This window comes from Canis lupus, chromosome 13 (assembly GCF_011100685.1).
Source record: "Canis lupus familiaris isolate Mischka breed German Shepherd chromosome 13, alternate assembly UU_Cfam_GSD_1.0, whole genome shotgun sequence".
NCBI classification, from domain to species: domain Eukaryota; kingdom Metazoa; phylum Chordata; class Mammalia; order Carnivora; family Canidae; genus Canis; species Canis lupus.
The window spans coordinates 10187160-10209938 of NC_049234.1; the positions used below are offsets into that span (position 1 = coordinate 10187160).

Genomic DNA, 22779 nt, shown 5'->3' on the forward strand with positions numbered 1-22779 from the left:
GCTAATGTATGTTTGATATTCATTGATTTACTTTAGACCCTGGGCCAGGAAATTTAATACAAAAAATATTGAAATATACTCCCTGCCCTTAAGGAGTACATCACTTAGTGCTACAAGGTCAGTTCCAGGGAGATGAGAGTGTCATTCAAATAGCAGATAATCCCATTCAAAAAGCCATTAAGGATTCTTAGAAAGCAGGGAGGTAAAAGACATGGTGTATTCAAAGTAGCTAAGTTTCATGAAGATCAGTAGATTCAGTGGGATCATCTCCCGTTTATCATTTGTATCTGTTAGATTTTGCTGCATAAGAAACTACTCCCCAAAATTTAGTAACTTAAAGCAACCCACTTTTGCGATGGCTGGGCAATTCTTTTGGTCCTGGTTACTTTAGTTGGTGATTGATAGCCTAGAACGGCCTTGCTCATATGTTGAGAACCACCATTTGCATGGTTGGAATTTAGATATTTGGGATATCCCACTCCACATGGTCTCACCTCTCAGTGGGGAGCCTAGGTTTGTCACATTGGTGGGTGGGTTTCTAGTGGTAAAGAGAGAAATTGTTATTGCACATATACTTTTTAAGACTCTGCTTTTGTCACATTTGCTAATATCCTATTGGCCAAAGTAAATGGCCAAATCTAGAATCAAGGGGTGAAGAAATGCACTTCACTTCTAGATTGTAGGAGGTGTTTTGTTTTGTTTTGTTTTGTTTTTCATTCTACAACACCACCCTTCCAGACATTGATGAGATTGTGCCTACAAACAGCACCATGAAGACCAGATGGAGCTAGACAGGGAGGGTTGGGATCAAAGGTACTTGAGAGCAATCATACTCAGTGTTCTCACTGACATCTTGGTAATAACGACATGGGGAAAGCATTCCATTCTTTTTCTCCTCCTCTGACTGTCACTTCTTTATGTACTTAAACATTTACTTTTTTAACCAGAGTCACTGCCAATTCATGGTAAGTAGAGTACCTAGTTAATCCTTACTGCTATTAAGCATTCATACATATTTCAGACTCTGCATTGGCCTTGGAAAATGCGTTCAGTTTCCCTGCTTGGCGGGAGCACAGAGCTTACATGGAAGGGACTCATAATACATCTGCTGTGTGATATCTGTGCTCCTGCAAGTTAGTATGGAATTTATACACTGACCTTTATAATGATGGCTGTGAATTCTGAAATCGAGGCCATTCTAGCTGGCTCCTTTCACAGTGGTCCCTGGCACCTTTCCAAAGGTAGCTCATTTTCCAGGTTCATCCTAGTCACATAATAAAGCCTCATCTCTAAGTGTGTATCTTTTTGGTCACCCTGCTCTACTTCGAGTCATACCTCTGTTACTGATTTTTAAGTAACCTTTTGATCTTTAAAGCTCTCTTAGTGTCTGTTATTCATATGAACAAAGACAATAATAATAATATATATTTTATAGGATTTTGTGAAGATTAATAATGTTTGCAAAGTGCTCAGTTTAGTGTCTTGTACATAGCAGGTCCCTAATGAAGATTTTTAAACTGCTAATAAGGATACAGAATTTAATGATTCTTCTTACTGTGGCCTACATTGCAGAGCTGGCAAACAGGTTCTCAGGGCAGCCGAGAGCCTGATGTAGTCCTCCAATACCAGTACCAGGAGGGGGATGATCCATAGCCCCATCATCCTAGAAAGATGACAGGTGATACATGTCCCCTATTCAGAGTCTTTCATGAACTGTGAATACTCACTCTTCACATACAAGAGGGTATCTGTTGAATCATGTGAGGCAATTTAGAGGAACTCCCAGCTGGCTTCTCCAAAGATGGGAGCAGTGGTGACATTAATAGAGATTTAGGTAGGTAACCAATAGCTTTTCATCACCTGTAACAGCTGGCCAGAGAATGCCTTATTCTCTATAGGCAGTTGGATGACCCAGCTTCTTGGAGGACCATAATCAATCTAATCGGTAACAGCTTCCTAAAGCCATGTTTTATTTCCCAAGTTATAAGTGGAGCCATTATTTAAGGAACTAGAGAAGAACTTTCATCCCTGACATATTTAACCACTCAGATACAAAATATGTGATACACCTAAGTCTGCCTGTCATTTTCTTACACATATTAAAGTATTTAAACTCCACATGCCCTCTGTGTTTTAGGCCAGGGAGTTTGCATTATAATGTACTTTTGTTTTAAGCTCCTTGAGGATAAGCGATGGTATCTTTTTCAGTAAATATTTACTGACAAAACTGAATGAGTTAGTCATGAATGGGGACAACTCTGTATCTCTTGTGTGGATATCTTACATAATTTATTTTATTTTAATAAACCACTATGAAATTTTATATTTAAAATCAAAGATACTGTAAAAAATAAATAAAACAAAACAAAATCAGGGATACTACAATATAAATAATTTAATAGGCTGGTGTTTTATATAGTGTTGCAATTTTATTTTCATTGGAAAAAATTTCATATGTTTCCAGATATTACATTGAAATCTTGCTGCAGGAGTATAGACTGAGTGCCTTTGTTGATGTTGGCCTGTACCAGTATAGAAACGTTTATACAGAACAACAGACAGAAGATGCAGTAAATGAAGAACAAGTTATCAGATCCCAGTCGACAATTGTCCAGGAAGTACAGGTTTGCTATGATTATAGATCCACTTCGTAGAAAGTAAATGTTCAAAGATAGGAGCTCTATTTGATTATTAATTTTACTAGGGAAGATGGTGTTTTGGGGGAGGGGAGATTATTGACTTGTGGCTTGGAGTATCTATCTGTATTAAAACTCAAAAGGTGGGATAACTGGGTGGCTCAGTGGTTGAATGTCTGCCTTTGGCTCAGGTTATGATCCTGGGGTCCTGGGGTCAAGTCCTGCGTCTCCCTCTGCCTATGTCTCTGCCCCTCTTTCTGCGTTTCTCATGAATAAATAAATAAAATCTTTTAAAAAAATCGCCAAAAAACTCAGTAGTCTGTTATTTGATAAGAGAGAAACTTCAAAATGTTTTGTCATTTGCAGTAAAATCAAGAGGCATTGAATAGTTGACTATCATGCTTTTAAAGTGTATTTTTCTATACAGTAAAGATTTTTTTTTAATTGGAAAATAGCTTATAACATTGGAAAACTGGGAAACATCTAGTGCAACTAATGAAGTTCAGAAGATCACGGTAACCAGCCCGTGTGTAGAAGCTAATTCATGTTCACGCTACCAATATAGATTAACCTATAACATGGAAAAAACTGGTAAGTTGTAAATTATAAAAGAAATTTTATTTCTCTTCATTTATAGATGGAATTATAAAAATTTGCTGTAGTCAAATTATAAAGATTTGCTTTAGTCAAATTCTTTCTGGAAAATATTGTTTTAATAGTATGCTAGACAAGCTAAAAATACGTTGTGAAGAAAAACCTTTAGACTAGGATAAAAATGGCATCAGTAAAAACAACTTCCAGGTATATAATATCATTTTTGTTTATAAGGATCATGATAAATGTACACCTATGTGCACACAAGGGATTTATATATCTGTGATTCATAGGTATGTTAAGATAATAAGAATCCAATTTATCATTACAGAGAACTAAACATTTCTTCCAGTTCCTCAAATTAAGTGACAAAGATATGAGACACTAATTTATTCGTTAACAAAAACATCGTATCTCTATTTTATATTTAACCTTAAAATATAATTTTTACTATTTCCATTAATTGTTTCATTAAGTAAATATTGACAGGCGCTTACTATTTTCTAAACACAATGCTTAGTACTAGGGGACTATTAAAACAATAAAATATGATCCTACTCTTCAAGAGATCACAATCCAAATAAGTAGTCACAATTGTTGAACTTGCATCAGTTTCAAAACACAATTTTATTAAGTGATAACATGATACAGATGATGGGCACTTGAAAAAATCAAATATAAAACATTAGTACTGGCTATGGTAGTACAAAAGATTTTAACTCTTCTTTTTTAAATTAAAACCCCTAATCATTTGACTTTTTTTTTTTTTTATCCAAGTCTTGCTACCTGGCGATGCTTCTGACTTCATATTGGAATCAGCTTTAAATGATCTCTGGTCTATAAAACCAGATACAGTTCAAGTAATAAGAACACAAAACCCCCAAAGCTATGTTTACCTGGTAACTTTTATATCAACTAGAGGTAAGCATATATTTCATTTTGTATTTCTGTTAGGTTTTTTCTAAGAGACAAATTTGTATCCTGTACAATTTCACTGAAAATGGTAAAAACTCCATAAAATGACAGAAGAAAAGAAGTGAATTCATAAAATAAAAACTAAACAGTTAATTTTTTCTATTATAATCAAAACTTTAGTTGTATTTTAAGTATTGTACAATTCCAATGCATGAGAAATATACTATGTATACTAAAAATGCACTATCTATTTAATAGCATACTAAGTTAGCAAAAATTAATGAAGATGTAAATTCTGGAAATAAAAGTTTAAGTACTCAATATTTGTCAAGAGACACTAGTCTGGCCAGATCGTGCCCGATGAAAGGATTCTATGGTCAAAGCCACATAGGAAACTGCATACACCAACTTCTTGTTGAAGATTGACAGAGCTCATTCGAATATTAAAATCCTTGAGGATTCCTACAGTGAAGAAACAAACATACAAACACACAAACTGGAAAAAAACCACTTTACCTGTGTTTAATACAGCATTTTCCCAAATTATTTGACCTCTCTTCTTTTCAAGTAATAGCTATTAATTTCCTGTTAATGTTTTACATTTTCAAATCTTTTTTTTTTTTTTTAAAGATCTTTTTTATTTATTCATGAGAAACACAGAGAGTCAGAGACAGGCAGAGGGAGAAGCAGGCTCCATGCCGGGAGCCTGATGTGGGATTCTATCCCAGGACTCTGGGATCATGCCCAGAGCCAAAGGCAGATGTGCTCAACCGCTGAGCCACCCAGGTGTCTCTACATTTTCAAGTCTTACAGCCACATTTAGCAACCAAGCTTGGTATTTGGGCGATCTAGCTCAAAAATAGGTTCCTGAATATGTATTGTAAAAAAATTTTGTTTGGGCACTCATAATTCATTTAGGAAGATGTTACTTCATTGTTTATGTCTCATTTGATAAAGCTGTCCATTTGATTGGTGAGTGGAGGGCAAAGAATTTTATTTAATATGAATTGAAGTTCTAAAAATTTCCCAAAGGTTAGATTGTCAAAATGCCGTATAAGTGAAGATATGGTTATCCTTGTTCTCCCAGAAACTTATCTACAGCTCAGAGAGAAATTTTAAGGCTTCAGCAGCATACGTTAAGAAATATGTCAGGTAAAATCATAACTGGGCAAATTCTAGGACATTGTCCAACAGAGAAGGTCAATGGGATTCCACTGGCGAAGCATCTTCCCAAAGTAGAGATACATCTGAGGACAAACTCTTATTTTCCTCAAAGTGAGATTGTATAAACAGGCTTCACAAGCCTGGGGCTATTTCCTGGGATTCAGCTTCATGCCATATTTCTGTTTAAAGAAAATAGAACTATCTCAGCTTCGCCCTTTATATTATGATAACAGTACTGGACAAAACTAAAAGAATTTTTGGAATATCCCACTTCCAATTGATGTTTACCCTCTGGTTCCAAAACCTCCTTCTGTTTATCTCATAATACTTTCTTTCAAACCATGGAAACTGAACCTTAAATGAATAGCACTTTATTTGCTGCTTTGCTATTTCTGCTGCAGTTAAATCTGCTCAAAGTCAAGGATCCATTCCTTGACTTCTCCGTTCATCCTTTTCTTTGGTGATAATACAACTAAATAAACCCAATTTTATTTATTTTGAATGTCTATTATGGCTATATTGGTATTTTATTAATTAACATCAAATTCTGTTTGGTATTTCATTGCAGGAGACTTTGATCTGCTTGGTTATGAAGTGTTTGAAGGGAACAATGTCACACTGGATATTACAGAACAAATCAAAGGAAAGCCCAGTTTGGAGACATTCACATTGCACTGGGATGGAGTCACTTCTAAGCCTCTGACCCCATGGTCATCAGAAGCTGAAGTAGGCTGTTTGTTAATTTCTTAAACAGAAATCTGTTTAAACGTCACCTTTATATTAAAAAAACTTCCCACACTTTAAGGAATGGTAATATACTCTTACTTGGCATGATGGGTTGGAGCCAACCCACATTGAGCAGAGAAGGAAGGAGACGTCACACAGAGACAGAGGGGATGGGAGGGAGTTCTTAGATATGTGTTAACAGGATCCAGTGTATCCTCCCAGAGCCCAGCTGTTCCCATAGAAAAAAAAAATGTTTGCTTGGGAGTTACTGAATTTTGACAACTACCTACACCATGAGTTTGTTAACATTTGTTGCATGATTAAAGATCTTATATTATCTCCTTAATTCTAAACATGAATTCTATCTGTGTCTTGCCAGAGAAGTAGGTATGGGAATTACAGGAGAACTTGTAAAAGTGTACTAATTCCTGAGTAATCCAAAATGACTTATTACTTTTAAATAATCATAAATGCAGTCTTATAGTATCTGAATTTCTTCTTTTGAAAAACTGAATGTGTTAGGATGTATATTTTTTTCCAGTTAATTTTGAGTTAATTGAGAAAACTACTGACTTGGAACCTGTTTAATTAGGTGCTAATTCATTTAGGCTCGCCTCATTGCCCTCTTTAAAAAAAACTGCTAAACAAATATGTCTACCTTATGTAACAACTGTGTAAGCTGATATTACCCAATGGGATGTAACTATTGTCATTCTAAAGTAAAACTCTCGAAAAAGTCACTGGACACTGAAATTATTACACAGAAATTAAAAAATATTTGGGAAATGATCTCATAATGATGGCTAAAGTATAGGAATTGTATTATGCAAATGTTCTATTATAACTAATTAGTGGAATTAGTGGTAGAATTATGAATGTTCTAACTCTTCATGAAAAAGAAGTTACTAAAGCTCATACTGTTAATTTAGTTTCAGGCAGCCGTGGAAGAAATGGTTACCACCAAGTGTCCACTACAAATTGCAAATTTTGAAGAAGGATTTGTTGTGAAATACTTTCGAGATTATGAGACTGATTTTAACCTGGTATGGAACATTAAAATGAACTGTGAAACTGACCAAATAAGAAAATGCTTGGAATTTTGTGATTTTCTTTGTATTAGTTGTGATTCCTGTTGTCAAATTGCAAAAATAATTTTGTTACACATTTATTGATAAGGTCTGTTTTAGCATTTCTTGACATTATAATGTGATTCATTTGTGAAAGCAGCATTTCCACCACATATGAATTTTCTTGTTCAAGAGAAAGTAGGGAAGATAAACAAATGAAAGATCTATAGCATATTTTATTTGTTTTCTTTACTTGGATGCAGAGTAGATCCTGTTTCCTCACTGACTTCAGAGAATACAATTTGTAGTAGGACATTATATACATTAATTACTTCCCTTATACCTTGAAGATTAAACAAAAAAAAAACAGCAACGTGTACACAGTGAACAGTGAATAAATATTTGTGGAAGGAATGAATAAATATCCTTGAGAGTTCATGATATAAGGAAAAAGATAAGATTTAGGAAATCATCAAAGGTAAAGGTACAAGGGATTATATGATTATGGAGTGACATAGGATGAGAGCTTTAGAGTTTCAGAGAAGAGAGAATATTTCAAGTTAAAGTAGCGTGGGAAGAAATGGAATCAAGTTGGAACTTGAGCGACTCAGGTGGAGATGTGGGGGAAGAAAGCAGGACAATAAATCATTTTTTTCACTTGAAGTATTATTGTGTCTATAGGAACATAATAACAGAGGGCAGAAGACAGCTGAAACCGATGCTTACTGTGGTCGTTATTCCCTGAAAAACCCAGCTGTTCTTTTTGACTCAGCAGATGTTAAACCAAATAGACTACCATATGGAGACATTTTATTATTTCCTTATAATCAGGTAAACTCAACAAAATGATATGCTAATTTAATCTGTAAAATATCTAGGTAATAAAATGTCATGAAATTTTAAGACAGGGAAAAGTACTTGTCATGTGAAATTATGTCACATTGGACAGGTACTGTGGTTCGTATTCTGGGTGCTTATGATTTCCATTTCAGTTGGTTCTCAAAAAAAGGTATTTTAAAAAATATGCAGTATCACATGTATTCTGCTTTGTCTTATAATTTCAGAGAAAATTATTTGCATGCAAATTTAAGTACTAAAGTCATTAAAATGTATTATCTCTTCAATCTTCCTTCATTTATTAAGAAGAAACAAAAATGGATAGGCATCATAGAGTGATCTTGGGTATCCAGTCAAGGAAAAGTGAAGGAAAAGCATGAGCAGAGATGGTAGTTTTAGGGTATATATTTAAGACTAGCAATCATAGTTTTGTTTATCCTTTTTCTTGTTTTAAAATTCTCAAATTTGTGATGCATATTCTTAAGTTCTAAATATATTTGGTATGCTTAAGATGTTGTAGACCACTAAAATTGCTATTTTTTAATTGGTATTTAATTACTATTTTACAGTGACATTCATCTCCCTCTCTAAATGCTCAGCTACGTTAACATCCCAATTAATCTACTTGAATGTTTATCTTCTCTCTGTCGGTGATGGGCTTTTAAATTCACTGTGGAGTTCAGCTAGAGCTGGATTTAAGTGTTACATTGCTCCGTGACTATGAGGAGTGAATTGTTTTAATTTTTCAAGGAAACCATATCTAAGAAAACATTAAAGAATTAATCATTAATTGTAAGGTCACTTCAACTCCACTTCTTCTTCTAGGAAATCTTCCCCAATTCTTCTGTACCTAATTAGCTGAAATTAATTGTTCTTTCTCTGTGTTCTGAAACATTTTATACAGAAAATTCTCAATATTTATTTATTGGAATAGATTGAATTAATTTGAATTGCTAAAAAAAACTTAAAAGTAAGATATTGTTACTGATTTCTTTTTAAAACTTTCTGTGTAGTTATGTTTAGCATACAAAGGATTCCTGGCAAATTATATTGCTCTAAAATTCCAATATCAAGACAGGAGCAAGATTACTAGAAGCAATGATATACAATTTACATATGACTTTACTAATGGAAACACGTAAGTTATGCTATGAATTTAAAATTTAAGTTAGACTATAATATATAAGCTGAAAATAAACTCATGTTTTGTTTGGGCTTTTTTTTTTTCTCACTTTTTGTTGGTTTTTGACAAATCATGTGCACCATAGATCTGACTGCAGTTTTCCTGTCCTGTACATAAGCATCCTAACAAATAGTTGTGCCAAAAATCAATCTATAGGCTATGAAAATAAAAATTGGTCTAGTGTTATCATCACCTATGACCATTTAAAAGACAAAGCAATGGTAAGCTTTATCATTTAAACCATGTATTATTAAATCTAATAATGTTCCTACTTATTGAAGGAGGGTAGAAAGAGACTGCCTCATCACAATATTGTCATTAGATTTTGATCACTGAAGAAAAGGTCATTTCTGAGTGTAAGTGGAGAAAATAAAATGTTTCAATGAATATTCCAAAATTAGGGGAGAGAAGACTCTTTAATGGTTGATTTGCCAAAAGTTAGACACATAGAAATGCAAATAGAAAATATAGGGCCCAGAGAAAGCTATTTAATGACATTATAATTGCTATACCCTCAAGCACTATTTAGTTCTGCATAATTTTTAAAAATATTTTATTTATTTACATGAGAGAGAGAGAAAGAGATGGAGAGGGAGAGCATGAGTGTGGTGAGGGGCAGAGGGAGAAGCAGGCTCTCCTCTGAACAGGCAGCCTGATATGGGGCCCTACCCTTGGACTCCAGGATCATGACCTGAGCCGAAGGGAGATGCTTGACCAACCGAGCCACCCAGGCACTCAGTTCTGCAGTTATGTTCTGATTTTTATTAATTATTTAATCTTCTGAAATTTATGTCAACCCACTCTTGCATTTCCACATACAACATACACACATTTCACATACAATAGAAGTAAAAATGAAGACACGTGCATACACATATATACTTTTTTTATTTTAAAAAGTATTCCCCAAGTACATTTTGCTGTGATCATTGCCTGCATATCTGAATTGAACAATAGAATCACAATTTTAGCTTTGATGAGCACCACCTGCATACATTTTACTCTTCCAGTGTAACAGGATTTTGGGATGTTTTACAAATCTTGGTTCTTCCTTGTTACTCAAAAGCATCACTTACCATTATTGTTAAATAGATTCTGTTTCCTTCTAACCTGTAGTTTATCTGCTGTGAGGTCATTTGAAGATGTACTACATTTGATAGAAATGATGGGCTTCCTTTACTCTAAACACCACGAGATCTTTAAACAAGAGTATCATGATTTTAAAGGACTAGAGTTCGCTGTTAAAACTATTGCCAATTAAGGCAAAGTAAACTGTCCTGCTCCTATTGGGTATTTCTAGATCTGCTTTTATTTAGGCTAGATAGGCCACCTAGATCAAACGGATGTGTTAGCATTAGATTATTTTCAGGACATTGTTAGTGTTAGAAGAGCCATTTTCGGGATCCCTGGGTGGCGCAGCGGTTTGGCGCCTGCCTTTGGCCCAGGGCGCGATCCTGGGGACCCGGGATCGAGTCCCACATTGGGCTCCCGGTGCATGGAGCCTGCTTCTCCCTCTGCCTGTGTCTCTGCCTCTCTCTTTCTCTCTCTGTGACTATCATAAATAAATAAAAATCTAAAAAAAAAAAAAAAAGAGCCATTTTCCTCTCAAGAATCATTCTATAACCTTCCAAAAACAGTGATGTTCATAACTATAAATCAAGTTTCAAAATTTGAAAAGTTAAATCTCATTTTCCTTTAGAAACCACTGTTATCTAGCCACAAAGGCAGTGTGCTGTTCACTTAAGCTTGATACTGTTTGTTATCTCCTTTTGTCTGATAAAGGGTCCTGTCCTGTATACCAAATTTTCAAAGTGTATTTTTTTAAACTTCAGAATTATATAATGAGAGTAGAATTCTACGGAGACCCTAAGTACTTTTTTTCGGATTTACTTGAAGAGCACATTAACTTAGTATAGTTTTGGATATAATTTTCTAAAAATGATACATCAGTTTAAGCCACGCTTTGATGCACTTGGGTAGATCCCATGATGAATTTATAAACCACGAAGAAAATTCGAATAGAAGGTGCCCAAACAAACTAGTCAGTTAATAACTAAGGTAGTAGCTGATGTAAAGATGATTGTTAAATTGTACTTAGTTATTTCCATGGCAATATTTATCTCTTTGTTGCAAACTCTCGTAGCCAAATTGCTTCATGGTAATTTATGGAATTCCAGTGCAGTTCATATGTAGTGAGAAATCTGAATCTAACTTACACATTTAAGAGGCATTGTACTACAAATCACGTAGCACTTAGAAGTAGAAAGTGCAACTCCAGCGAGCTCTTTTGGGAGTAATAACAAATTCCAGTTTTGCTTCTTAGTCCTGAACTGAATTTAACTGTTCTATCTCTGACATTTTTTGCTGACATAGTTGACTTTGTTGTAGTGTCTTATTTTTATTTACATGCTCTACACCAAGGTGCATACTCCTTAGTTTCCTTATGTATTGCTGCAGAATATTTCACGTCCCTATGGCTACTGCCAAGGCTGCAAATAGAAGAAAACCCGTATTTGTATTCAACGTTAATTCCTTTACTACCAATTCAAGTTTCTGTCTGTTGTTTGTTGTTATGGCTGCTTTTCTGTGCTAATGAAGTATGCTTGATGGTCTTCTTGTGGGAAAAACCACTTCTACTCCTTAAGATTTTAAGGCTTTTTATAGTGGATGGCTTTACATTAGACATTACAACTGACCTATGCATCTAATTAATCAACCATAATTTTAGCTGGACCTATACTTGCATAGACCTTCTGGACCTCATACAAACCAAATACACTGGGTCAAATTTTTCTCTTCGGAGGATTGGTTTACAGAAAGCATCAGAATCACAGTCCTTCTATGTTGATACAGTATACATTGGACAGGCATCTACACTTTCAGCGTGGGATGGTATGTTGTATCTTTCCATACCTATTGAAACCTTCTGAATCTTATGTAGTAAAATCTTACCATGGAAATTACTTATATTCTTTAATTTAGATAGAAACATTAATCTATAAATATTTATGACTCATTCTTTTATCTTGATATTATAATTTAAATCATATTTTTTATTCTAAGGATAAATGTACCCTTAATGTAAGCTTTGTCATTATTGTAAGAATTAAACTTTGTAGTCCTGGATTCTGTTTACAGATATATAAACTATAGCAAACATTTTCATTTTGCTTTGATTTTTAAGAAACTAACTATGAAAATATCTGTTCCTAAAAGGCCACCATTAACATTGAAATCTGTTTGGTAAGATTCAGCTGACTATTTCCAAGGATTTAATTGTGATAATTAATGATACTTAAATGAAAACTTTATTTCTGGTAGCCTTAGCATTGTTTTTTATTTTAGTCATGTCAGTAGATGCACATATATGAGCTGTGATAATAAAATTAAATTGTGATCTTTTAAAAAAATCAACCTAATTTCAGTCACTGTGAAAAGTGACTACTACCATTTTTCAGAGGAATTTTGGGATCCTTTCCTTTGGAATTGTTTTCAAGTACAAGGTCATGAGTCAACTGGTAAAAAAATTAAATGTAACTATTTTAGAGTCACTTCTTTTGAATCCAGTCTTACCAGACCTACATTATGATTAGTGGAGCACATATATAAGACAGCTCACTTGTGTTCAGATAAATTTTGTAACTCATTAAATACCATGCATTTAGCACCTACCATGTGGCAGGCACTATGCTGGGTACTAAAGCAATTGCTGTGAACAAGACAGTCTTGGTCTTGTCCTAGTGTATCCTAGTAAGCACTGCATTCCGGGAACCTAGAACAGAGCAGAACAGGGCCACAGAAGGCTACGTGGAGCCCAGGGTTTGGTGGCTTTTATTTTTTTTTTTTTAAGATTTTATTTATTTATTCATGAGAGACAGAGAGAGAGAGAGAGAGAGAGAGGCAGAGACACAGGCAGAGGGAGAAGCAGGCTCCATGCAGGGAGCCCAACGTGGGACTCAAACCCGGGTCTCCGGGATCACACCCTGGATGAAGGTGGTGCTAAACCGCTGAGCCACCCGGGCTGCCCATTTGGTGGCTTTTAACTATTTTCTTTTATCTGATGAGGCTTATACATCGACAAACTTTAAAGCTTTATACTCTAGAAGTAAAAGTTTACCAAGCTTCAAAAACTGCTTACCTGATGAATCTCTTTCTAAAATTTGATTCTAAACAGCTTATTCCATGACATGGATATAATTTGATAATTTTCTTTTTAGTAACAAAAGCTGCACAATTTTATTTCCCATTTATTCTTTGTTCTTTAGAAATGCCAAAGAGAAGACTGCCAGCACTAGCAAATAAAGGGATATTTTTAAAGCACTTTCAGGTGAATCACACCAAAATTAATGGATCAAGTGTGACCAACCAATATTCTATCACCATGACTTCATACAATTGCAGTTACAATATACCCATGATGGCTGTGAGCTTTGGGCAGGTAAGCCTAGAATTTTACAAGTTACTCTTTCCAATTTATGGGAAAATAGCTTTGATCTAGTAAATTTTCTTTTTTTTTTTTTGATCTAGTAAATTTTCTTTTTAATTTTTACATATGGCTGACATAGAGATGGGCTAATAGGACAAGATAATTTTTCTAAGGATAAATGAAGACATTGAGGCTTGTAGAACTTGAGTATGAAAATTCACTTTAAGCATTAAAAAAATCTTGAAGAAATGTATCTGTGGGAAAAGACAAGGGGAAATATTCTTAAATAGTCAGATTTAAGTAAAGTTCCTCTCTTGACTTAAAAGGAAAAATTGTGGGCCCTTTCAATATATGTTCTGAACAGAGATTGTTGAAAGCAAATTTGAGATTCTGCAATATGTTTTAAAATGTTTCTGTTATAGGGGTGCCTAGGTGGCTCAGTCAGTTAGGCATCCAACTCTTGATTTCAGCTCAGGTCATGATCTCAGAGTTGTGAAATTGTGCCCCATGGTGGGCTCCGTGCTGGGCCTTTTTCTTTCTCCCTCTTCCTCTGTCCCTAAGCCCAACCTGTTCTCATGCACATGCATGTTCTCTCTCTCTCAAAAAAAAAAAAAAAAAAAAGTAAAATAATAAATAATCAATTTCTGTTCTAAACACCATTTTTTGCTTGTATCAAAATTGGTACAGTGAGGGAAAAGATAGTTTTCCACAATTTCAAAAGGATCTGAACAATTTTTTGTACTGCTTGAGTTATTTATAATAAGATCAGTATTAAATACTGTAAGGTTTTTTTTATTTTTTAAATTATTTATTTAAATTTTTTAAAAGACTTTATTTATTTTAGAGATACAGAGAGAGTATGTGCAAGCAGAGGAAGGAGCAGAGGGGGAGGGACAAGCAAACTCTGCCCTGAGCACAGAGGGGAGAAAGAGAACACAAGCTGAGGAGAGGGGCAGAGGGAGAAGCAGACTCAACTGTGGAGCAAGGAGCCCCATGTGGTGTGGGGCGGGGCTGGGGGGTTGGCGGTTTGGAGCCAAGACCCTGGGATCATGACCTGAGCTTAACCGACTGAGCCACCCAGGACCCCCTGCATTTCATTTTCTTTGAATTGTAAATGGTCTGTGTTGTTAATTTTTGTTTCTATATGCTTGCTTTTGTATGTAGGAATGTGACTGGTTTCTGTGTTCATCTTACATCCTGCAACCTCACTGAATTCCATGAATTTTTACAAAGTAAATACCCTCATGTAACCACTACTCAGATCAAGACAAAGAAAATCATTAGCTCCCCAAGAGCCTTTCTTGTGCCTTCCCCTTGTCACTATATTATTCACTCTTCACCCCTGGATAACCACTGTTTTTGACATATACCACCAATAAATAGTTTTGCTTTTGCTTGTTTTTAATCTTCGTATCAATAAATACTAGTATGTACTCTTTGCATCTAGCTCCTTTTATTCGGTATTATGACATTTCTCTTTTGCATGTAGCCATAGTTCATTCTTTGTCATTGCTTTACCATATTCCATGATGTGAATATACCACAATTTAACCATCCTATTGATTAGCTTTTGCCTTATTTCCAATTTGGCACATTATGAATAAAACTGCTATGAACATTCTTGGCATATGTCTTTCGGCAATTATGTTTATTCATTTCAGTGGACAATGAGGCTTATAGTTTTCAATTCCACAAAATTCACAGACAACTGTGAGGGATCAGAAGCAGGAGACTATCACTTGACTAGTAGAGTCACAATCTATGAATTTTCATAGCATGTGTTGCTTTTGGCAATTGATTTGCCAATCAACATTAAGCTTTTCTCCTGAGTCTGGATCAGTCTCTATGCCGATTTTATACTATCGTATATTGTTAGTTTTATAGTTGTATTATTTCTCCAAAAAAGATTTTGTTTTTTGATAGCTAAGACTTAATGTTTCTTTGCTGCCCTATGGTGATTAGCACTGTACCTTGAATGGAATGCCTGTTCAATAAATATTTGTTCGTTGAGTGATGAAGGGTATGCTCTGAATTAATGAGGTATTACTGGGATTCCAGCTGATTGCTGCACAGATGACTGAGTTGATTTTGGCCTCATTATCACAGCTGTGTAGGTATGGCCTGTGTTAATTTATGTGACACTCCTTCATGTTCTGAAGAATCTTAAATACCTGAGGCTCATTTATGTCATGTCACAGAATTGTATGATGGTGAAATAGAAATCATGTTAGCTGTTGTTATGTTTAATCATTTTATCAATATTTATTTTGGAAATTAGATCATCACAAACGAGACAGAGAATGAGTCTGTTTACAGAGGAAATAATTGGCCAGGGAAGTCAAAGATTCGTATTCAGAGAATTCAAGCTGCATCCCCACCTCTTAGTGGCAGCTTTGACATTCAAGCTTATGGACACATCCTCAAAGGTATATGGCAAAAGTTCAGAATGTGATATATATATAAATCAGTTAGATGGTGCCAATCTAAATAAACATAATAAACATTTTGGTGTATTTTTTTCTAATATGATTTCTCTACATAATTTATATAGTTGAGGTTATGTCAGTAATGTAAAGCTAAATTGTTCAGAACAAATTACATTTTCACTTTTTCTTCATCGCCTCTCCAGATATAACAGGTTATATTTCCAAAGTTTGTTTTTCTTTTATAACCCTTGGCTTGTAGGTTGTCTATAAAGTTAATCAATATTAAAAATAAAAATATTTGAGCCATATAATCTGACTTATATTACCCATGTAATTTTTGCTTCTAAGAGATACATAAATTCTTGGCATAAAAAAGATATAAATTTCATTTTTACTGTATTGGAGGAGGACAGTTGGCTTACAAGTGATAATCCACAGTACACATTTCCTATATTTTAAAGGTGAAATTTAATTGTGAATTTTTGACTCATACTATTTCCTGTCTTTCTGTGTGTGCAGGCCTTCCTGCCACCGTGTCCGCTACAGAATTACAGTTTGCTCTCCAGAGTGTAGAAAAAGTTGGACGAGTCTCAGTGACACGTGAGGGAACCTGTGCTGGATATTCATGGAACATCAAGTGGAGAAGCTCATGTGGAAAGCAAGATCTTCTACAGGTTCCTTCAATTGGCTCGAGTTTTGTTTTTTTTTCTGTGTGTTGCTTGCTTATTTGCACCATGCCTCATTTTATTTTTCACCCAGCCTCATTTTTATTCTCTTTTAATTTTTGCTTATTTTTTTACCTACTTTATTTTTTAAATTTATTTTTATTTATTTATTTTACTTACTTATTTTTTATTTTTTTTATTTAAATTCAATTTGCCAACGTATAGTATAATACCCAGTGCTCATCCCATCAAGTGCCCTCCTTAGTGCCTGTCACCCAGTTACCCTATCCCCCCACCCACCTCTCCTTCCACGATCCTTTGTTTCCCAGAGTTAGGAGTCTCTCATGGTCTCTAATTTTTCCCACTCAGTTCCCCTCCTTTCCCATAAAATCCCTTTCACTATTTCTGATATTCCTCGGATGAGTGAAACCATATGATGATTGTCCTTCTCCAATTGATTTATTTCACTCAGCATAATACCCTCCAGTTCCATCCATGTCAAAGCAAATGGTGGGTATTCATCTTTTCTGATGCACCTGGCCTCATTTTTAAAAGAATTTGAGACTCTCTGTATTTTAAAAAATGGAAACTGTAGATTAAACATAAAAAAAGGAAATTGAGATGAAGATTGTTCTAAATTAAGTTGATGAGATGTTCTCTTTCATGGAGAATTGCTACTGGTACTTTATTTGCTGTCCCCTCTGGAAAGAGTCCAGGAATATGTGTTAGAAGACTCTTGACAGGGATCCCTGGGTGGCGCAGCGGGTTAGCGCCTGCCTTTGGCCCAGGGCGCGATCCTGGAGACCTGGGATCGAATCCCACATCGGGCTCTCGGTGCATGGAGCCTGCTTCTCCCTCTGCCTGTGTCTCTGCCTCTCTCTCTCTCTCTCTCTCTCTCTCTCTCTGTGACTATCATAAATAAATAAAAATTAAAAAAAAAAAGAAGACTCTTGACAGGAGCAGGAGGAGTCCAGGCAGGGCCTGTCTCGGGACTAAATCTGGGTATACTTTATGGGGGGACCAAGTATAATCACTGTTGCTGTCTATAATTCTACCACCATCCATTAGAGCTGTATTCTGGGGCCTTGGATACTATTCTGGTTCTAAAGGTGATCTTTTAAAGTTCACAAGGGAGTCACATGTTAAGTTGTCATCTAACTACCTTTGCTTAGAGTGTGGAGGAGGTGGGGAGGTTGGGCCCAAAGTATGTGAAAGACAGGAGTCTAGAGGAGTCTAGGGGCTCAGATTGTCAAATATTAAGAAGATGCTTTCAAGTGACAGAGTGTGAGGAAAGAGTCTCTCTCATGCACTGTTTTAGTGAGAAAGTCAATTCATATGACTTGGGGGATTATATAGTAGAGTCCGAATATAGATACCTTCTGATTTAGCAATTTCAGCTATTAAACTCTATACTACTAAAATAATAACACAAATATGAAGTGATATAGGCACAAAAGTAGTCACTGCAACAGTATTTATAATAGTAAAAACCTAGGAACCTATCCCCATCAATAGAAGAATGGTTGTTAAAATGCCACAACTTTAGCATGACTGTCATGCAGCCATAGGTAGACCCATGGATATTCACCTGGAAAGATGTCCATAACATAAGGTAGAAAAAATGCAATGGTTTACTTATGAAGCCACTATGGGAAAAAAAAAGAGGGAAAGAGAAAGGAAAAAAAGTATATAAATGTAGTGTATAATGTCCACACATAGACTATGGATGTGCAAAATAGTAACAATCATAAAGATATGGAAGTTCTTTAAGAAAATGTATCATTTAAAACTAGAATTAGAAGATTCTGTAGCTGAGCAGCTCTAATGACTGGTCTTCCTCTTGTTATCTCTGCTGGTATCTGTGCATTTATCTCCTTGTCTCTTTCCTGACCAGTCTCCTCTGCTTGCTCATCATTTCTGCTTCTCATCACCACTTCGCAACCCATGAGGCCCAACATGGAGACTCCTATCTCTTTGCTAGGTGCCGTATGTATCAGAAGCCTACCATATTGGCAGAGGGATTTTGGATTGACCAAATTGTACATATTGATTTTATTTGATTCATTTTTATTATTGGCAAAAAACATAATTCCACAAGTGGATGAAAAACCAGGATGGGCAGGGGTAAAACATGCTAAAAGAGAAAAGTTAACTCTCTAGAAAAAGGAATAAATAAATTCAACTATTCAACAGTCATTTGTCAAAGTGGTGATATTCAGAAAAAGCAAAGAACTTTCTGAGAAAATAAAATTTAGTAAAATCATTTTCCTGAGACATATTTTATTTTAAAATTTCAGGTTAATTTCAGTCATTCAATTTAACTTGTAATCGGTGCAATATATGATAAGGCAATAATATTAGTGTTATTTTATTGGGGGTATATTATGCTTACTTGTAAGAGGCTCCTTCCAAAAATATGACTAAAATGTTATAGAATGTTTTTTTTTTTATCCTTAGCTTTTATTCACTTTCAACCTTGCTTAATTAAAAAAAAAACTAATGTGGTCATATTTATCATGGCCTTTCTAGTAAAATAATTTTGTGTAACAATAGATTAATGATTCCCATGTTATTGGAGAAAAGGCTAATATGACAGTTATGAAGATAAAGGAAGGTGGCTTATTCAGACAACGTATACTTGGAGACCTACTTCGTACACCCAGCCAACAGCCACAGGTATTCTTGAAACTTTCCTCATGACATTTAACATAATTTTAAGTGTGTAACTACTTTCTAATACATTAAAGACCAGTTAAACAGCAGAGATGGTGTCTTTATTTTCCTGTGAATATTTGTGTCAATAGTTGATTAACTCAATATTATTTTGTGACTTTTGGGAAAATTATCTTCCTTATGATAAAAGCATAGATCTATAAACTTTGCTATTGCCTGTTAGAATTTGAAAATGTATTCTTTCATTTAATTTTTACGTCATTCTGTGAAGTAATTATTAATATTACTACTTTAATGATGAGGAAATTAATATGTAAGAGGTCAGAGGACTTTCTCAAGAGCAGCCTTTATTTTCCTTCATAGCACTATTCACCACTAGGTGAATTGTATGTATTTACTTTAAAAAAAAAAAATTGTAGTCTTGGGGCACCTGGGTGGCTCAGTATGAGTTGAGCATCTACCTTTGACTCAGGTCATGATCTTGGAGTCCTAGGATAGCCCCGAACTGGGGGCTCCCTGCTCAGTGGGAGTGGGCTTGTCCCTCTTCCACTCCATGTGCCCCATTCGTGCTGTCTCACAGTGCTCTCTCTCAAATAAGTAAATAAAATCTTTTTAAAAAATGTATAGTGTTGTGAAACTGTCTCTTTCCCACTAGGACATAAATCAAGTGACAGCAGGGATGTCATTGGTTGTGTTTAATGATATTTTACTGTATTTTACAACTGTGTCTTTGCATAGAAGGCACATTTGCTGAATGAATGAATGAATGGTCAAAGCAGAAAAAGTTTAAATAGAATAGAATAATTTTTATAAGCAAACAAGCAAACAAACAAAATTCCATCATTTGTTTAAATCCTATGCATATTCTCCTTAGCCATGCTACCTTTGTTCTCTCTCTGTGTGTGTGTGTTTCTTTATTTGAAGGTTGAAGTCTATGTCAATGGAATTCCAGCTAAATGTTCAGGTGACTGTGGGTTTACATGGGATGCCGTGGCCACTCCATTAGTCCGGGCCATCAGCCCATCTCAAGGTAATCTCCTGCTTTTTAGCTTGGAGTAGAAGATGGAAGACAACTAGCAAAAATGTAAACTCATAATGATTTTTTAATATACTAGTTTCACCGACTCAGGCAAGCAGTTATTTCTACAGAGTTAAAAAAAAATCTATCAGATCAGAAAGCTGTGGACAGAGCATTCATTACTTATTTTTGAATAAAAAAATCACATTTGAAGATGGACTCCTCAGCCTTCTACTTCTTTAGTTTCACCACATTGGAATCAGTATCTAAAATTTCACTCTGATAAGGCATTTTTGTGAAAGGCCGCTTGCTGGGGTATTAATGGGAATCTTTCATCATATGAGACCACTTCTAGGAGATTTAGTACTAGAAGGTTGGTAATGAGACAGCTGCTGTTTAGTAAAAGAAAATAATTAGGTCCTAGACTTGAGAACTGGAGAGAAAAATTATTGCCAAGAACTCAGTCTTGGGTAACACATTGTACCATATCTTCATAATATGTTGTTACTTTAAAAAGCATGGTTACGATTTGTGTCTGAGCTCCCAGGTGCTGAAGTAAATAGCATAGCAGGTCTAAGGATTGCTGGGAGTGGCTTGTGGTTTCAGTCAGAAAGATGAGCTCAGCTACTATAATCACAGATCTGATCTTGGCTAGTAGGAAAATTCATCTGCTAATTATATATCAGGGAAAACCGGGAAATTTTAAAAACCGCACATCTCTGTGTCTGAAGAATAGATTCTTCAGACTTTTTTACATTAATGATATTACTTTGGGACAATTCATGTCACATGGGGTCAGAGCTATCAAAAATAAGAATTTGATTAACTTTCATTTGGTTGTGGTCCTTCAGTATTTACATTTTTACATTTTCTATCCTTGTATTTTGTAATGAATTTCAATTTTTTATGTACTTCCTGAAAAAATTGTTTCTTACTCAAAATAATTAATCCAAATTGCCTTTTGCCATATTTTGATAAATTTAAAAATAATTAAAAGATTAATAATGCTATAAAAACACCTATATTCTTTCATTGAAAATTAGCACTGTTAACATTTTGTCATGTTTACTTCCTATCATCAATATAAGAAAGGAAATATTATAGGAATAGCTCAGGTCCTCTCGAGGCACAATTTCTTCTTCTAGTGTCTAAAATCTCCCCAGAGGCAGTCACAATAATTAATTTTGTGTGTATTCTTTCATGCCATTTTTAATACCTTTTGTATATAACATGCACATATGGTAATTTTGCCAGTTTTTTTAAGCTTATGGAAGAGATGTTGAAATGTAAGTATCAGAGATGTTACATTGTAAATATCATTTGTATCTGACTTTTGTCATTCAACATTCATTTTGAGAAATATTTATATGGTTTTATGCATGTCTAATTCATCATTTAAAAATATTTCATGAATATATCTATTTTCATCTCTATTGATTGACATTTAGATTGTTTGTATTTTTTTGTTTTTACACATAACCATATTGAGCTTTGTTGCACAAATCTATTGTATACATACTAGAGCTTCTTTAGGGTATATGCCCAGAGAGAATTGCTGAATAAGAAACGAGTGAACGTGTATTCAGTTTATTAGATGACCAAATTGCTCCCCAGAGTGCCTGTACTTGCAGTAGGTATGAGAGTGCCATATTCTCCACATCCTTGTCAATATTTGGTATCATCAGTTTCCTAATTTTGGTCAATCTGATGGGTAAAAGGGGTTATCTCATCCTCGTCTTATTTTGTCTATTCCCTTATGAGTAATGCATGTGATCCTCTCATCTGCTTCCTGGACATTTGCATGATTTCTTCTGCAAATTGTTATTGACATCCTGTATCCATTTATCAGATTGTCTCTTTTCTATTGACTTATAGCTGCGTATTACATAATATGTTTACCAATCTTTGCACATGTCTACCCCCACTATGTCACCTGCACTTTGTTTTAGTATCGTGCTCATGGAAACATTTAAATCGTTGATATATTCCAATTTATTTATCTTTTCCTCTATGGTTAACCATGGCTTTTTAATCTTATTTAAGAAACCCACCTATACATTAAAGTTGTTTGATTATGTTTTCTACTAAAATTCTAGAGTTCCACATTTTTCATTCTTAGCCATTTAAGCCCATGTAGAATCCATGTTGTATGTGATGCTATATAACCAGGGTGACTATATCATTTATGGATCAAATCTGGACACTAGAGTGAGTGTAAAAACTTTCTGTATAAGGTATTGAGACAGTCGGTGTACCCTGGTAATATTTCAGGCACTTTAGGATGTGTGTCACCCTAGATAGAGGAATCTTATTTTATCACAAGTGGGAAGTGCCCACAACACATTTTGTGCAGTTATTCCTTTTCTCATGAATTTGTGATGGCAGTTCTGTCATAGTATAAATTATCATATAGAGATGCCTGTTTAATTTGTCATGACAATAATTCTCC

General features: G+C 34.9%; 1 protein-coding gene across 1 annotated transcript in view; it reads left to right on the plus strand.

The window, feature by feature from the left end:
• Window positions 1-22779, plus strand: part of PKHD1L1 (PKHD1 like 1) — a 147879-nt gene that overhangs the window by 32136 nt on the left and 92964 nt on the right. Inside the window, 13 exon segments of the mRNA XM_038555350.1 lie at window positions 2465-2624; window positions 3092-3227; window positions 4008-4151; window positions 5878-6035; window positions 6965-7078; window positions 7784-7933; window positions 8953-9077; window positions 11851-12014; window positions 13388-13560; window positions 15827-15974; window positions 16494-16648; window positions 19193-19315; window positions 20237-20342. Of these exon segments, the coding sequence (XP_038411278.1) occupies window positions 2465-2624; window positions 3092-3227; window positions 4008-4151; window positions 5878-6035; window positions 6965-7078; window positions 7784-7933; window positions 8953-9077; window positions 11851-12014; window positions 13388-13560; window positions 15827-15974; window positions 16494-16648; window positions 19193-19315; window positions 20237-20342 (1856 nt within the window).